At 45.9% G+C, this 19,244-nt stretch overlaps 1 protein-coding gene across 1 annotated transcript in view; it reads left to right on the top strand.

Annotated features, from left to right (window-relative positions):
- Positions 1-19,244, top strand: part of LOC126199698 (probable cytochrome P450 6a14) — an 83,108-nt gene that overhangs the window by 20,251 nt on the left and 43,613 nt on the right. The window contains exons 3-4 of the mRNA XM_049936624.1: positions 8,348-8,573; positions 13,557-13,778. Of these exons, the coding sequence (XP_049792581.1) occupies positions 8,348-8,573; positions 13,557-13,778 (448 nt within the window). The remainder of the gene's footprint in view (positions 1-8,347; positions 8,574-13,556; positions 13,779-19,244) is intronic.

Below are 19,244 nucleotides of genomic sequence, written 5' to 3'. Positions count from 1 at the left end.
GCACGTTCCTCGGACATTAGCAGGAGGCGTGTCGTTTTTAGGGGAAATAGTCGGGACGTCAGTAGTACTTGTTCAGGGAGATCTACAAAAACTCCAACTGAAACCTTACAAAGTACCGGGAGTGCACAGACTGGCCAATTTAGATACTGTTGCTCGACGTCGGTATTGCAGCTGGCCCTTTTTTCTGGATCAAGTACGACTGCTTACTGTCGTAGAACAACGGATGCTGGTGTTCTCAAAAGCCTCATTAACTATACAGGGTGTTACAAAAAGATACGGCCAAACTTTCAGGAAACATTCCTCACACACAAAGAAAGAAAATATGTTATGTGGACATGTGACCGGAAACGCTTACTTTCCATGTTAGAGCTCATTTTATTCCTTCTCTTCAAATCACATTAATAATAGAATGGCAACACACAGCAACAGAACGTACGAGCGTGCCTTCAAACACTTTGATACAGGAAATGTTCAAAATGTCCTCCGTTATCGAGGATACATGCATCCACCCTCCGTCGCATGGAATCCCTGATGCGCTGATGCAGCCCTGGAGAATGTCGTATTGTATCACAGCCGTCCTCAATACGAGCACGAAGAGTCTCTACATTTGGTACCGGGGTTGCGTAGACAAGAGCTATGGAATTGGTCCGCCTCTACTAATCCATCGGTCACCGAATCTGTTGTTGAGGAGCGTACGAACACTTCGACTGAAATGTGCAGGAGCTCCATCGCGCATGAACCACATGTTGTGTCGTACTTGTAAAGGCACATGTTCTAGCAGCACAGGTAGAGTATCCTGTATGAAATCGTGACAACGTGCTCCACTAAGCGTAGGTGGAAGAACATGGGGGCAAATCAAACACCACCAACGATGCCTGCCCAAAAGTTCACAGAAAATCTGTGTCAATGACGTGATTGCACAATTGCGTGCGAATTCTCGTCAGCCCACACATGTTGATTGTGAAAATTTTAAATTTGATCACGTTGGAATGAAGCCTCATCCGTAAAGAGAAGATTTGCACTGAAATGAGGATTGACACATTGTTGGATGAACCATTCGGAGAAGTGTACCCGTGGAGGCCAGTCAGCTGCTGATAGTGCCTGCACACGCTGTACATGGTACTGAAACAACTGATTATCCCGTAGCACTCTCCATACAGTGACGTGGTCAACGTTACCTTGTACAGCAGCAACCTCCCTGACGCTGACATTAGGGTTATCGTCAACTGCACGAAGAATTGCCTCGTCCATTGCAGGTGTTCTCGTCGTTGTAGGTCTTCCACAGTCGCGAGTCATAGGCTGGAATGTTCCGTGCTCCCTAAGACGTCGATCAATTGCTTCGAACGTCTTCCTGTCGGGACACCTTCGTTCTGGAAATCTGTCTCGATACAAACGTACCGCGCCACGGCTATTGCCCCGTGCTAATCCATACATCAAATGGGCATCTGCCAACTCCGCATTTGTAAACATTGCACTAACTGCAAAACCACGTTCGTGATGAACACTAACCTGTTGATGTTACGTACTGATGTGCTTGATGCTATTGCTGTAGAGCAATGAGTCGCATGTCAACACAAGCACCGAAGTCAACATTACCTTCCTTCAATTGGGCCAACTGGTGGTGAATCGAGGAAGTACAGTACATACTGACGAAACTAAAATGAGCTCTAACATGGAAATTAAGCGTTTCCGGACACATATGCACATAACATATTTTCTTTATTTGTGTGTGAGGAGTGTTTCCAAGTTTGGCCGTACCTTTTTGTAACACCCTGTATATCAAGAACGTGAAACAGGAGTGCGTGATATTGACATGAGGTGTGTAGTTAGTGTAACACCAGTTACTGGACCGATATTTTTACACCAAACCAAAACTTCTGATGTTTGTTAACAATACACTGCAGCTACTTTCTGACAGAAAGAGCAATAAACAAAAAGACCTATGGTTGTTCCATGCACTACAAAGTACGAGCACACACCATCAGTATTACGAGGTGTTTCCGTTGAAGGGTAATACCCGCGAAATATGAATAGAATCATCCATTCGTGATGTGTCTCCTCCTGCATTGTCCTCCATGAAATAATAGCAGGTCGTTTTGTTGATTGCTCGTTCTCTAACAATATGGTTGGAGTTCATTGTTCACAAACTTATCAGAAGTTATGCTTAGGTGTACAACGATCAGTCTACTCTAGCAATAGGTGTTACAGTAACTGCACACCACACGTGACCATGGCACACCCCTGTTTCACGCTCTTGCTGTAACAGGTCACCCTCCAGTACATCATCGCACATAGTTTTGCGACATCACGTAGTCATACTTGATCCGGAAAAAGAAAAACGGAGTCTCTGGAACAAAACTGCTCCTTGGACAGTCGGCAACAGGCGTTTGCAGTACCGACATCGAACAAGAGTGACTGGATCTGTCACTTTATGCACTACCGGTACTATGTAAGGTTTCGGTTGCAGTTTGTGTACACCTCTGTGTGCGTGTGCTATTGATTCAGTCAGCCGTTTCTGCCAAGGCGTTATCGCAGATGGCAGCCTACAACCAAGGTAATGGTTCTCGCGCAACACTGGTCCCAACTCTTTCCGTGCGCGTGAAACATGCTGTTTATACAGGGTGTTTCAAAAATGACCGGTTTATTTGAAACGGCAATAAAAACTAAACGAGCAGCGATAGAAATACACCGTTTGTTGCAATATGCTTGGGACAACAGTACATTTTCAGGCGGGCAAACTTTCGAAATTACAGTATTTACAATTTTCAACAACAGATGGCGCTGCAAGTGATGTGAAAGATATAGAAGACAACGCAGTCTGTGGGTGCGCCATTCTGTACGTCGTCTTTCTGCTGTAAGCGTGTGCTGTTCACAACGTGCAAGTGTAGACAACATGGTTTATTCCTTAGAACAGAGGATTTTTCTGGTGTTGGAATTCCACCGCCTAGAACACAGTGTTGTTGCAAAAAAATGGTTCAAATGGCTCTGAGCACTATGGGACTTAACAGCTATGGTCATCAGTCCCCTAGAACTTAGAACTACTTAAACCTAACTAACCTAAGGACAGCACACAACACCCAGCCATCACGAGGCAGAGAAAATCCCTGACCCCGCCGGGAATCGAACCCGGGAACCCGGGCGTGGGAAGCGAGAACGCTACCGCACGACCACGAGATGCGGGCTGTTGTTGCAACAAGACGAAGTTTTCAACGGAGGTTTAATGTAACCAAAGGACCGAAAAGCGATACAATACAGGATCTGTTTGAAAAAGTTCAACGGACTGGGAACGTGACGGATGAACGTGCTGGAAAGGTAGGGCGACCGCGTACGGCAACCACAGAGGGCAACGCGCAGCTAGTGCAGCAGGTGATCCAACAGCGGCCTCGGGTTTCCGTTCGCCGTGTTGCAGCTGCGGTCCAAATGACGCCAACGTCCACGTATCGTCTCATGCGCCAGAGTTTACACCTCTATCCATACAAAATTCAAACGCGGCAACCCCTCAGCGCCGCTACCATTGCTGCACGAGAGACATTCGGTAACGATATAGTGCATAGGATTGATGACGGCGAAATGCATGTGGGCAGCATTTGGTTTACTGACGAAGCTTATTTTTACCTGGACGGCTTCGTCAATAAACAGAACTGGCGCATATGGGGAACCGAAAAGCCCCATGTTGCAGTCCCATCGTCCCTGCATCCTCAAAAAGTACTGGTCTGGGCCGCCATTTCTTCCAAAGGAATCATTGGCCCATTTTTCAGATCCGAAACGATTACTGCATCACGCTATCTGGACATTCTTCGTGAATTTGTGGCGGTACAAACTGTCTTAGACGACACTGCGAACACCTCGTGGTTTATGCAAGATGGTGCCCGGCCACATCGCGCTGCCGACGTCTTTAATTTCCTGAATGAATATTTCGATGATCGTGTGATTGCTTTGGGCTATCCGAAACATACAGGAGGCGGCGTGGATTGGCCTCCCTATTCGCCAGACATGAACCCCTGTGACTTCTTTCTGTGGGGACACTTGAAAGACCAGGTGTACCGCCAGAATCCAGAAACAATTGAACAGCTGAAGCAGGACATCTCATCTGCATGTGTAGCCATCCCGCCAGACACGTTGTCAAAGGTTTCGGGTAATTTCATTCAGAGACTACGCCATATTATTGCTATGCATGGTGGATATGTGGAAAATATCGTACTATAGAGTTTCCCAGACCGCAGCGCCATCTGTTGTTGAAAATTGTAACTACTGTAATTTCGAAAGTTTGTCTGCCTGAAAATGTACTGTTGTCCCATGCATATTGCAACAAATGGTGTATTTCTATCGCTGCTCGTTTAGTTTTTATTGCCGTTTCAAATATACCGGTCATTTTTGAAACACCCTGTACAAGCAAACACATAAATGCGATATAGCCTGTAGCAGACTTTTATAGATAGCTTCCACAGTTCTGGATACCTCGGCGAGATGGCGCCTTGCTTTCGGATAAGGAATTCATCGAACACATTGAAACCTAAACGAGAGTAGGTTCAGTCGCTAGAGAGAGAGAGAGAGGAATGTTCAACTGAATCGAATCAAGAAACTGAGAGTTGGTAGACATGACTCACGGCAAGACCCAATCTTCCATATGTCGTCAATCATGGGTCTCGTACTGAATCGTGCTCGGATAGTCTGATGGTAAGGCGCCCATTCGTGACAAGAGAGAAATCCGGGTTCGAATCCCGGCCTGACACAAATTTTCATTTCATCATTCCATTACACAACTGATGGTCCATATGCGAATACGTTTCATGTGTTTCACAACGGCTGTTCCTTCCGACATGAATGTATGTCCGAAGGAACATTGCATCGCAATTCGGAATAACACAGGCACTGAAATATCGTATCGCATATAGTTTCGGGCTTCATCCTAATACTAATACGTGAGCGTAGAAAATTGAGGTACCAATTTGTAATATTAATTGTACAAGGAGTCCTATGAAGCTTATGTAATTCGAAAGGTACTTTGCCATAGATTTGTACGAAAGAAAATTAGGTGTGTATGTAAACGCTAAGAGAGGTAAAAGGACGCAGAGATACACGGCTGAGAAAAGTTCTTTTCTGTCTCTCACACCGCTACCAACTTCTACCGCACGCGCCGAGTGCTATGGTAGAAATAAAACACGAAATTAACGTTCGGTGAGAACGCTGTCGAGGGACGTTCGCCCTTAAATGTTGTAGATGATTCATTTGCAGTGACACATCCACACCGGGCAGTTACAATGCTGCAGAAAAACATCTTAGTAACGACGCCTTTGGGCGAACGCACACTTTACGCAGCGTTGTTTATTGACGTTATTTCTGTTTGCTTTACTTTTGTTTAAGAGCAAAAGAAAGTGAGTCTGATTTTATTTCCCACTTTTATCACAAAATTTGAAGTGAGTTCATAATTTTCATTTCTCCTTTTTGGATAGCTAGACTTCCCGTATTATAAGGAAACTATATTTGTTTTTGGCTATGCATCGGAGAAGAACACTAACAGTCGGGCTGCAAGACAAAGAGGACAGACACAATTTTTGCGTAGAGAATAATGTAGACATCGATAGTGCAAATTCTGTTGCCATTATAAAAGATACATTTAAACGTGCAGTTACCCTAATTTCAAATAATTTTGGAACTTATAAATGCAATTTGATGAACTTGCAGAGCAGATTTTGTAATCCAAAACATTTCGCACCTGAGGTTATTTTATGTCACAGAAAAGCATTCACATTAAGTTGCCGTAAGTGAAATGTTAATTTGCAGCCGTCAGTTCAAAATTTATTTTCAACGCACTTTATCAAGGACTCACTTCAAATGATCGGGCATCCACAGCACAGAATTTTCCATGGCCAGTCTTGAGGCTGAAATGTCAGACACTTTTACGTGGAATGTGTCACTTTCGGCTACACGAAATTTTTTATCATGGATCAGGTCGGTTCATTTTTACGTATGGTCGTTCATCATGTTATGCGCAGCTATTTTTGTATGACGTTGAGAAAACTGGTCGAATTTCGACCATATGGGATAACAATAGACATATCTGTGTATATCTGCAAATAATGTACCTTTACTATCGAATATTTCAAGGATTTGACCTGGCCCTAAACGGATCACGCATCAGAACATTTCACGTCGATGCTATCCGAAAACAGAAGTGCTTTAATGTGAATTACTTCCGTGTGGTCCCCGATTAGGATGGGAAACTTGACGGAAATCAGTGGTGCGCAGATTCTTGCGCTTGACTGTTTCTGCTTTTTCTCTTGTGAGTTTCTTTCCTTGTGGTGTTAATACTAGTCACAAATGAGAAAAGTAAATGTGGTTAATGGAAATTACACACCCTACATAAGATATGTATCTCAAATGGCAGTAGTTTCTATTATTTGTTGTTAGTATTTCATGATTTGCGTCGTGTCTGTTTTGACTGTTTTCAGTTACAGTTATCCTAATGAAGTTTGCAGTTAGCACAAATATTTTGTTTCCGTCCTGAAATTTTCTAGGAGACAACCAACATTAATGAGGAAAAGACCCTCAGACAGGCACAATATATTTGGAGGAACAAAAATTATTCGAGGCGTAGCCCCGAGAATTTTGTACACATTTATCTCATGCTCATAAATTAGGGATAATGCTGATACATGGTGAAACAACGCTCTGGTCGGCGGTTTGCGGGTTTAAACCATCTCGGGGTATGACCGTGCGGTGCATTTGACCTGCGGTCGTCGCACGGTGGCGCAGGCAGCAGTCCACATACGCAGAGGTGTGTTGGTGAATGTCAGAGTACGGTGCAGCGAGCAAGTGTGCAGACGTTTTCAGATGTGCTAATGATGACCGATTGTTGAAAATGGCTCAAAGAACACATACTGATGACGTTATGAGGGGTAGAATACTGGGGCGACTGGAGGCTGGTCAAACACAGCAGGTCGTAGCACGGGCCCTCCGTCTGCCACAAAGTGTAATCTCAAGATTATGGCAACGAGTCCAGCAGACAGGAAACGTGTCCAGGCGCTACAGTAAGGGACGTCCACAGTGTACAACACCACAACAAGACCGATATCTCACCATCAGTGCCCGCAGACGGCCACGGAGTACTGCAGGTAGCCTCGCTCGGCACCGTACCGCAGCCACTGGAACAGTTGTCTCCAGACACACAGTCTACAGACGACTGAAAAGACTCCACTGACCCCTGGTCACAGGAGACCCCTTAAAGCCTGGTGTCAAGAACACATAACATGCGCGTTGGAACAGTAGTCCCAGGTTATGTTCACGGACGAGTCCAGGTATAGTCTGAACAGTGATTCTCGCCGGGTTTTCATCTGGCGTGAACCAGGAACCAAATACCAACCTCTTAACGTCCTTGAAAGGGACCTGTATGGAGGTTGTGGTTTTATGGTGTGGGGTGGGATTATCATTGGCGCACGTACACCCCTGCATAGCTTTGACAGAGGAACTGTAACAGGTCAGGTGTATAGGGACGTCATTTTGCACCAGTATGTCCGCCTTTTGAGGGGTAGAGTGGGTCCCATCTACCTCCTGATGGATGATAACGCACGGCCCCACCGAGCTGCCATCGTCTAGGAATACCTTGAAACAGAAGATATCAGGCGAATGGAGTGGCCTGTCTGTTCTCCAGACCTAAACCCCATCGAGTGCGTCTGGTATACTCTCGGTCGACGTGTCGCTGCACGTCTTCAAACCCCTACAACACCTCAGGAACTCCGACAGGTACTGGTGCAAGAATGGGAGGCTGTACCCTAGCAGCTGCTCGACCACCTGATCCAGAGTATGCCAACCCGTTGTGCGGCCTGTGTACGTGTGCACGGTGATCATATCACATATTGATGTAAGGGTACATGCCCAGGAAACTGCAGTTTTGTACGACGCGTGTTTCGGGTTGGTTTTCTCAACTTATCACCAGTACCGAGTACTTACAAATCCGTGTCGCGTGTGTTCGCTATGTGCCCATGCTATTAGCGCCAGATTAGTGTAGTGCCACGTTGTGTGTCACCACATTCTGCAATTATCCTTAATTTATAAGCATGAGTGTATTTTTATCTTAGGAAGATAAGTACTTTACATATTAAAAAACCCACCTTCCTTTACGTTATCCAAGGTGAACGATGACCAGATTGCGAACAACGTCTCGAACCCATCTGTTTACAATACGGCCCGTTACAGATTTCTATGTCACTGATAATTACGAAAAAAATAATAAAATGGCGTCTAGTTGTCACTCGACGCATCTTTCTTTATGCCTCAAGCCGTTGATATTGAAAAGCAGTGAATGTACCTTACGTCTCTGACGTAATAACTGAACGCCGTGTTTCAGGTGCGTATTGGTTACCTCCTGCACATAAATTCTGTAAGTGCGGAGTGTGAGCGCTTCTTCATGGGTGTCGTGCGTGACACAGTGGACTACCGCAAGAAGAACGCCGTGGCGAGGAACGACTTCGTCAACCTGTTGCTGGAGCTGCAGGAGAAGGGACAGGTGCACCCCGACCACGAAAGTGCAGACACTGGGAAAAAAGTCGCTCACTCGCCGGACATCGACTTCAGTAAGTATACGCAAGTCATCAACAACATGTCGCACGGCGTACAGGAAACTGATTTTTCTTTCCATGAAAGCCGCGCGGGTTTATCCGAGCGGTCTAAGGCGCTGTAGTCATGGACTGTGCGGCGGAGGTTCGAGTCCTCCCTCTGGCATGGGTGTGTCTGTTTGTCCTTAGGGTAATTTAGATTATGTAGTGTGTAAGCTTAGGTACTGATGATCTTAGCAGTGAAGTCCCATAAGATTTCACACACATTTGAACATCTTTCCATGAAAACTGTTAACGGGAATAGTCTCTTTGATATTCTGACGATATTAGGCAGAAAATTCAGGCAGGCAATGGTTACCTACAGGTTATACAGAAATCAAACTGAAGTTGTAAAAGTTGAAAGAAGCAAGGGAACTAGTACTTGAGAATGCAATGAGACACACTGTTATTGAATCGTGCGGTAAATCAAACAGCAGGGGAAACAAAGCATGACTTGGGAAATAGATTTAAGGATAAAGGGGAAGAAACCAAAATTTTTAAGTTTCCCGATTACGTCGTATTTCTGTCAGAGACTGCAAAGGATGTCGTAGATCAGTTTAACGGAATGCGTAGTGTCCTGAACATAGGTTATAAGATGCTCATCAACAAAAGTGAAACATTGTGATCTAATTAATTCAGGTAATGCTGGGGGTATTAGATTACAAAATCAGATCCTGAAAGTATCAGACGAGTTTTGACGGCGGAGGAAAACAACTGAGGCCGACAGAAGATACACCAATTCAGTCTGAGAATAGCAAGGAAAGAGTTCCTGCAAAAGAACAATACGGTAAGCCGAATATAAATTTAAAGCTTATGAAGACTTTTCTTGAAGTATTTGTGTGGAACTTATTTGGAACTGAAATATGGATGCGTGAACAATCTGCCCATAACCTTTGTCATTACATGAGGCAATAACTATCGAATCGCGTGCTCATTACTCGTATTATCTTCTAAATACATACGTTACAATAGTCTGTGACCTTTCCTTAAGACAGTGTGAGCCAACGGTACAGGAAAACAAGTTGCGCGTGGATCAGGTGCAACGTAAATAGTGGTCACTGTACGCAAGACACATTTAAATACAAAAATCACATGGCTGTAATTTCTATTACAACATAAGTGTTGACATAAGTCATTATTGTCATGTTTCTGCGTAACGATGGCATTGTAAGACAGTATACGCAAGAGAAAGAGCTTCAAAGCGTTGGTCTACATTTGCCCCTTTTGCAAGCAAATACACTCCTGGAAATGGAAAAAAGAACACATTGACACCGGTGTGTCAGACCCACCATACTTGCTCCGGACACTGCGAGAGGGCTGTACAAGCAATGATCACACGCACGGCACAGCGGACACACCAGGAACCGCGGTGTTGGCCGTCGAATGGCGCTAGCTGCGCAGCATTTGTGCACCGCCACCGTCAGTGTCAGCCAGTTTGCCGTGGCATACGGAGCTCCATCGCAGTCTTTAACACTGGTAGCATGCCGCGACAGCGTGGACGTGAACCGCATGTGCAGTTGACGGACTTTGAGCGAGGGCGTATAGTGGGCATGCGGGAGGCCGGGTGGACGTACCGCCGAATTGCTCAACACGTGGGGCGTGAGGTCTCCACAGTACATCGATGTTGTCGCCAGTGGTCGGCGGAAGGTGCACGTGCCCGTCGACCTGGGACCGGACCGCAGCGACGCACGGATGCACGCCAAGACCGTAGGATCCTACACAGTGCCGTAGGGGACCGCACCGCCACTTCCCAGCAAATTAGGGACACTGTTGCTCCTGGGGTATCGTCGAGGACCATTCGCAATCGTCTCCATGAAGCTGGGCTACGGTCCCGCACACCGTTAGGCCGTCTTCCGCTCACGCCCCAACATCGTGCAGCCCGCCTCCAGTGGTGTCGCGACAGGCGTGAATGGAGGGACGAATGGAGACGTGTCGTCTTCAGCGATGAGAGTCGCTTCTGCCTTGGTGCCAATGATGGTCGTATGCGTGTTTGGCGCCGTGCAGGTGAGCGCCACAATCAGGACTGCATACGACCGAGGCACACAGGGCCAACACCCGGCATCATGGTGTGGGGAGCGATCTCCTACACTGGCCGTACACCACTGGTGATCGTCGAGGGGACACTGAATAGTGCACGGTACATCCAAACCGTCATCGAACCCATCGTTCTACCATTCCTAGACCGGCAAGGGAACTTGCTGTTCCAACAGGACAATGCACGTCCGCATGTATCCCGTGCCACCCAACGTGCTCTAGAAGGTGTAAGTCAACTACCCTGGCCAGCAAGATCTCCGGATCTGTCCCCCATTGAGCATGTTTGGGATTGGATGAAGCGTCGTCTCACGCGGTCTGCACGTCCAGCACGAACGCTGGTCCAACTGAGGCGCCAGGTGGAAATGGCATGGCAAGCCGTTCCACAGGACTACATCCAGCATCTCTACGATCGTCTCCATGGGAGAATAGCAGCCTGCATTGCTGCGAAAGGTGGATATACACTGTACTAGTGCCGACATTGTGCATGCTCTGTTGCCTGTGTCTATGTGCGTGTGGTTCTGTCAGTGTGATCATGTGATGTATCTGACCCCAGGAATGTGTCAATAAAGTTTCCCCTTCCTGGGACAATGAATTCACGGTGTTCTTATTTCAATTTCCAGGAGTGTATTTGACTTAGCATTGATTCGCAGAGTTGTTGGATGTCCTGAGGGACACCGAGCTAATTTCTGTCCAATTGGCGCGTTAGATCGTCAGAATCCAGAACTGGTTGAAGGGTTCTGTGCATAATGCTCCAAACTCTCCGAACTGGTGAGAGATCCGGTGACCTTGCTGGCCAACGTGGGGCCTGCACGCACGAAGACTAGCAGTAGAAATTATCGCCGTGTACGGGCGGGCATTATCTTGCTGAAATGTAAGCCCAGGATAGTTTACCACGAAGGGCGACAGAACGGGACGCAGAATACCGTAGAAGTACAGCTGTACTGGAAGGGTGAGGCGGATGACAACCAAAGGGGTCCTGCTGTCAGAAGAAATGGTACTCCAGACCATCTCTCCCCGGCCGTATGGTCTCCCAGTGGTATCTGGGGCGCTTCCAGACACGTCTGCGACATGGAACCGTAATACGTTATAACTGTGTGTGAGTGTTTGTGTGGTGCATTTAGCATCCGTCCCTTATGTTCTGATTCTAGTTCCATACTAACTGCAAACTTAACAACTGTCAACACCACTATTGCCAGCAGCCATTATAGGGAAATTTTGTGAATTAACATTAAAAATAAATATATTATTGAATACTACACTACAGGCCATTAAAATTGCTACACCAAGAAGAAATGCAGACGATAAACGGGTATTCATTGGAAAAATATATTATACTACAACTGACATGTGATTACATTTTCACGCAATTTGGGTGCATAGATCCTGAGAAATCAGTACCCAGAACAACAACCTGTGGCAGTAATAACGGCCTTGATACGCCTGGGCATTGAGCCCAACTGAGCTTGGTTGACGTGTACAGGTACAGCTGCCCATGTAGCTTCAACACGATACCACAGTTTATCAAGAATAGTGACTGGCGTATTGTGACGAGCCAGTTGCTCGGCCACCATTGACTATACGTTTTCAGTTGGTGAGAAATTTGGAGAATGTGCTGGCCAGGGCAGCAGTCGAACATTTACTGTATCCAGAAAGGTCCCTACAGGACCTGCAACATGCGGTCGTGTATTATCCTGCTAAACAATGTAGGTTTTCGCAGGGATCGAATGAAAGGTAGAGCCACGGGTCATAACACATCTGAAATGCAACGTCCACTGTTCCAAGTGCCGTTAATGCAGACAAGAGGCGACAGAGACGTGTAACCGATGGCCCATACCATCACGCCGGGTGATACGCCAGTATGGCGGTGACGAATACACGCTTCCAATGCTCATTCACCTCGATGTCGCCAAACACGGATGCGACTATCATCATGCTGTAACCAGCACCTGGATTCATCAGAACAAATGACGTTTTGCCATTCGTGCACCCAGGTTCGTCGTTGAGTAGACCATCGCAGGCGCTCCTGTCTGTGATGCAGCGTCAAGGGTAACCGTAGCCATGGTCTCCGAGCTGATAGTCCATGCTGCTGCAAACGTCGTCCGTCTGTTCGTGCAGATGGTTGTTGTCTTGCAAACGTCCCCATCTGTTGACTCAGGGATCGAGACGTGGCCGCACGATGCGTTACAGCCATGCGGATAAGATGCCTGTCATCTCGACTGCTAGTGATACGAGGCCGTTGGGATCCAGCACGGCGTTCCGTATTACCCTCCTGAACTCACCGATTCCATATTCTGCTAACAGTCATTGAATCGCGACCAACGTGAGCAGCAATGTCGCGATACGATAAACCGCAATCGCGACAGGCTACAATCCGACCTTTATCAACGTCGGAAACGTGATGGTACGCATTTCTCCTCCTTACACGAGGCATGACAACAACGTTTCAGCAGGCAACGCCAGTCAACTACTGATTGTGTATGAGAAAGCCGTTGGAAACTTTTCTCATGTCAGCAAGTTGTAGGTGTCGCCACCGGCGACAACCTTGTGTGAATGCTCTGAAGAGCTAATCATTTGCATATCACAGCATCTTCTTCCTACCGGTTGAATTTCGCGTCTGTAGCACGTCATCTTCGTGGTGTAGCAATTTTAATTGCCTGTAGTGTAATTAATATATCTGAACATATAATGGGTAAATTATTTTTTCACAGGAAGTGTAGAATGTTGAGACTTTATTAAAAGATAATTCAGGCCTGAGATATTGACCGTTTGTCCGTAAATTTCTTTTTCACAAACATTCATTTTTATCAAAACTTTGTTGCTGTGGTTGGGGCCCTTATGGTTCCCACTGCTTCAGTTTATTTTCTGAGAGCAAATGACTGAGCGCAGTGTAGAGCTCTACCAGACTAACGTTGGTCTACCTTGTTGCAGCCTTCACAGACGACCTGTTCGCTGCACAGTGTTTCGTCTTCTTCGTGGCCGGTTTCGAGACGTCTTCCACGACAATGAGCTTCTGCATCCACGAGTTGGCAGTCAACCCGGAAATCCAGGATCGCCTCAGGTCTGAAGTCGACAGGGTGCTCAGTAGACACGGCGGGGAGGTGACGTACGATGCCGTACAGCAGATGACGTATCTGGACATGGTGGTCGCAGGTGAGGTTCCTCCTCCTCGTCTCACAACGAATACTTGAACCACCGGCACCCGTGGAAAATGAAAATTTACGCCTCTGAACGCGAGGCGTATGGACACCACGATGAAAAGTTCTCGATTTTCCATCCGGTCGGCGGAGTTGAGGTGCTGGGGTTTGTCAGAAGATGATGGGTATGACACTCGTCGAAGCAGCACGTTATCTCAGCACCAGTAGGCTGCTGAAGACCCGACAGGCTCACATTCACACACGTGAACACAAAATTTTCAGCGGGAATGAGGGGGTTCAGTTAAACAGTAACAGAATTAGCTCCCTTTATGTCAGTTTGTTGCCGCGGCTGACTTATATTAGTCTAATCCAACACTTTTCTTAAGTACTTACTACTCAACACGGTTTCATCACAATATAAAATGACATAGACAGTTCCAGTTATAACGCGCTGCTTCCTGGACTCGGGTAGGCGGGCCGGCCCCGGATATCATGCGAGGACCAAGCAGCAATCGGTATTGTAATTGTCAACTGTCAAAGCTGCGTTGGTAAAGTACCGGAACTTCAAGCGCTGATAGAAAGCACCGAAGCTGAAATCGTTATAGGTACAGAAAGCTGGCTGAAGCCAGAGATAAATTCTGCCGAAATTTTTACAAAGGTACAGACGGTGTTTAGAAAGGATAGATTGCATGCAACCGGTGGTGGGGTGTTCGTTGCTGTTAGTAGTAGTTTATCCTGTAGTGAAGTAGAAGTGGATAGTTCCTGTGAATTATTATGAGTGGAGGTTACACTCAACAACCGAGCTAGCTTTATAATTGGCTCCTTTTACCGACCTCCCGACTCAGCAGCATTAATGGCAGAACAACTGAGAGAAAATTTGGAATACATTTCACATAAATTTTCTCAGCATGTTATAGTCTTAGGTGGAGATTTCAATTTACCAGATATAGACTGGGACACTCAGATGTTTAGGACGGGTGGTAGGGACAGAGCATCGAGTGACATTATACTGAGTGCACATTCCGAAAATTACCTCGAGCAATTAAACAGAGAACCGACTCGTGGAGATAACATCTTGGACCTACTGATAACAAACAGACCCGAACTTTTCGACTCTGTAAATGCAGAACAGGGAATCAGTGATCATAAGGCCGTTTCAGCATCCCTGAATATGGAAGTTAATAGGAATACAAAAAAAGGGAGGAAGGTTTATCTGTTTAGCAAGAGTAATAGAAGGCAGATTTCAGGCTACCTAACAGATCAAAACGAAAATTTCTGTTCCGACACTGACAATGTTGAGTGTTTATGGAAAAAGTTCAAGGCAATTGTAAAATGCGTTTTAGACAGGTACGTGCCTAGTAAAACTGTGAGGGACGGGAAAAACCCACCGTGGTACAACAACAAAGTTAGGAAACTGCTGCGAAAGCAAAGAGAGCTTCACTCCAAGTTTAAACGCAGCCAAAACCTCTCAGACAAACAGAAGCTAAACGATGTCAAAGTTAGCGTAAGGAGGGCTATGCGTGAAGCGTTCAGTGAATTCGAAAGTAAAATTCTATGTACCGACTTGACAGAAAATCCTAGGAAGTTCTGGTCTTACGTTAAATCAGTAAGTGGCTCGAAACATCATATCCAGACACTCCGGGATGATGATGGCATTGAAACAGAGGATGACAAGCGTAAAGCTGAAATACTAAACACCTTTTTCCAAAGCTGTTTCACAGAGGAAGACCGCACTGCTGTTCCTTCTCTAAATCCTCGCACAAACGAAAAAATGGCTGACATCCAAATAAGTGTCCAAGGAATAGAAAAGCAACTGGAATCACTCAACAGAGGAAAGTCCACTGGACCTGACGGGATACCAATTCGACTCTACACAGAGTACGCGAAAGAACTTGCCCCCTTCTAACAGCCGTGTACCGCAACTCTCTAGAGGAACGGAGGGTTCCAAATGATTGGAAAAGAGCACAGGTAGTCCCAGTCTTCAAGAAGGGTCGTCGAGCAGATGCGCAAAACTATAGACCTATATCTCTGACGTCGATCTGTTGTAGAATTTTAGAACATGTTTTTTGCTCGAGTATCATGTCGTTTTTGGAAACCCAGAATCTACTCTGTAGGAATCAACATGGATTCCGTAAACAGCGATCGTGTGAGACCCAACTCGCTTTATTTGTTCACGAGACCCAGAAAATATTAGATACTGGCTATGAGGTAGATGCTATTTTTCTTGACTTCCGGAAGGCGTTCGATACAGTTCCGCACTGTCGCCTGATAAACAAAGTAAGAGCCTACGGAATATCAGACCGGCTGTGTGGCTGGATTGAAGAGTTTTTAGCAAACAGAACACAGCATGTTGTTATCAATGGAGAGACGTCTACAGACGTTAAAGTAACCTCTGGCGTGCCACAGGGGAGTGTTATGGGACCATTGCTTTTCACAATATATGTAAATGACCTAGTAGATAGTGTCGGAAGTCCCATGCGGCTTTTCGCGCATGATGCTGTAGTATACAGAGAAGTTGCAGCGTTAGAAAATTGTAGCGAAATGCAGGAAGATCTGCAGCGGATAGGCACTTGGTGCAGGGAGTGGCAACTGTCCCTTAACATAGACAAATGTAATGTATTGCGAATACACAGAAAGAAGGATCCTTTATTGTATGATTATATGATAGCGGAACAAACACTGGTAGCAGTTACTTCTGTAAAATATCTGGGAGTATGCGTGCGGAACGATTTGAAGTGGAATGATCATATAAAATTAATTGTTGGTAAGGCGGGTACCAGGTTGAGATTCATTGGGAGAGTGCTTTGAAAATGTAGTCCATCAACAAAGGAGGTGGCTTACAAAACACTCGTTCGACCTATACTTGAGTATTGCTCATCAGTGTGGGATCCGTACCAGATCGGGTTGACGGAGGAGATAGAGAAGATCCAAAGAAGAGCGGCGCGTTTCGTCACAGGGTTATTTGGTAACCGTGATAGCGTTACGGAGATGTTTAATACACTCAAGTGGCAGACTCTGCAAGAGAGGCGCTCTGCATCGCGGTGTAGCTTGCTCGCCAGGTTTCGAGAGGGTGCGTTTCTGGATGAGGTATCGAATATATTGCTTCCCCCTACTTATACCTCCCGAGGAGATGACGAATGTAAAATTAGAGAGATTAGAGCGCGCACGGAGGCTTTCAGACAGTCGTTCTTCCCGCGAACCATACGCGACTGGAACAGGAAAGGGAGGTAATGACAGTGGCACGTAAAGTGCCCTCCGCCACACACCGTTGGGTGGCTTGCGGAGTATAAATGTAGATGTAGATGTAGATGTAGATCGAATCTGCCCGTCGGATTAATGACGAGGGATGGTGTGCGGGCCAGGCTGGATATGGTTTTTAGGCGGTTTTCCACGTCCCGCTAGGTGAATACCGGGCTGGTCCCCACGTTCCGCCTCAGTTACACGACTCGCCGACATCTGAATACGTTCGCACTATTCCATGAATTACACTAGACGCAGACAGTTGGGGTGCACAAGTTCCATCCCAGGGGGTACGGGGTGGCGGCAGGAAGAGCATCTGGCCACCCATTCATCCTAATCTTGCGAAATCCGTTGCTAATAATGCCGACCCTGCGTCAGTGCAGGACATGGCACCAGTGAAAGAAAGAAAGAAAGATAGAAAGACAGTTCCAATTATCAGGTGGTCATACGCAGTATCAGTTACCACAAATGCCATTGGAACTGTTCAGTTAATTGCTTTGCGCATTTTATAGAACTACTTGACACTTCTGAGATGTATGCATTGTTTTCACATGTCCTTTCAAACGAAGCTATGGCATGAGTCACACCTAATCGTAGTAGAGGTGTTTTTTGTTCATTAACATGTCGCAAGCTGTCCTCTTTCCTCGGTAACGAGCTTCTAATTCTTTCAAGTCACCTTTCTTTGTATTTCTTGAAGAAAGACGCTGCGTCGTCAGGATATGAAGGAACCTTATGTCTTTCCTCTAGCTGAGGCTTCAGAAGGGAAAACGCCAAGTCTTTGAAGAAAACCCTTCAACTCCTAATTTGTTTGACCTCATTTGCATGGTTTGGGTATTGATTCCTGCTATATCCAGTAGAACACAGAATACGGCCAATAACCATTTTCTTTTCACCCGTGTGACGGAATACGCCCATCCCAGCTGCTCGATTGCGTCGACTCCTACTTTTCTTACCTTCTAACACAAAACTATCTCTGGTTGCATTGTAGCTTCGTAAACCGTTTCTACGCCGTGCGTAGATGAAAGCAGTAAAACTGCATTTTTTCTGTACAAACGAAACAATGGACAGCCTCACGCTCTCAGGTAAAACTTCTTGTGGAACCTTGCGTTTGTTTTCTCTCGCTGTAGCGATGCACGCTAGTTGTCTTTTCTTTTTTTTAAAACTAGAAGGTAACTGAGTAATTCTGTTGCACCAGTTATCTGTGGATTAGTTTCTCCGAGACCAGTCTATGTCAGTAGCAAACCTTCCTACAACATCACAATGAGAACGAGAAGCATCGTATGGGCCTGTAGGTTGTTTCCCACAATTTCCGCAATACATTTGAATATTACTTGTGAAGAATGTTTTAGCCGCAAATAAATCAAAGCTCTTTAAGTCATCATTCGCCGGTTTGTTTGGGATATACTAAGCAAACGAGCAGCAACCCTGGTAAGCGTACCACCGTTCTTCTACTATTACAAATTTGCATTCACCGTAATTGTCGTTACAGTTCATCAAAACTTCATCTAGTTTTGCCTTAATGCAGCGAAATTATCACTTGCTGTTCTTTCTAGTCCTGTGCTCTTGTCGTAAAAACGGATACAACGTAAAAGGAACAGAAATCTTCTACTGCTCATCACACATCACCGATAGAGAATGACTGTTCACGGCCATCATCGTGTTCTTGTTCAGGACCTGAATCATGGTCAGTTTGTTTGATAAGTTCCACTTCTCTCACAGGGTCGTCACCATTTTCGATGTCTGGTATCGCGTTACACCCTAGATGCTCGTTGAATAGTCAACCAAACTCGTTACCAGTGTCTGTTCTTTCGGACATGTCCGAAAGAACAGACATTATTGATGACCTGCAGCCGTCCAGAACAACATTAGAATTTTGTATTAATACCTTCACCTGCTGACGGGCGTTGATACAGGGTGTTTCAAAAATGACCGGTATATTTGAAACGGCAATACAAACTAAACGAGCAGCGATAGAAATACACCGTTTGTTGCAATATGCTTGGGACAACAGTACATTTTCAGACAGACAAACTTTCGAAATTACAGTAGTTACAATTGTCGACAACAGATGGCGCTGCGGTCTGGGAAACTCTATAGTACGATATTTTCCACATATCCACCATGCGTAGCAATAATCTGGCGTAGTCTCTGAATGAAATTACCCGAAACCTTTGACAACGTGTCTGGCGGAATGGCTTCACATGCAGATGAGATGTACTGCTTCAGCTGTTCAATTGTTTCT

This window comes from Schistocerca nitens, chromosome 8 (genome assembly GCF_023898315.1).
Source record: "Schistocerca nitens isolate TAMUIC-IGC-003100 chromosome 8, iqSchNite1.1, whole genome shotgun sequence".
Lineage (NCBI taxonomy): Eukaryota > Metazoa > Arthropoda > Insecta > Orthoptera > Acrididae > Schistocerca > Schistocerca nitens.
Note: the sequence above shows the minus strand (reverse complement) of the source record. Positions and strands in the feature narration are given on the sequence as shown.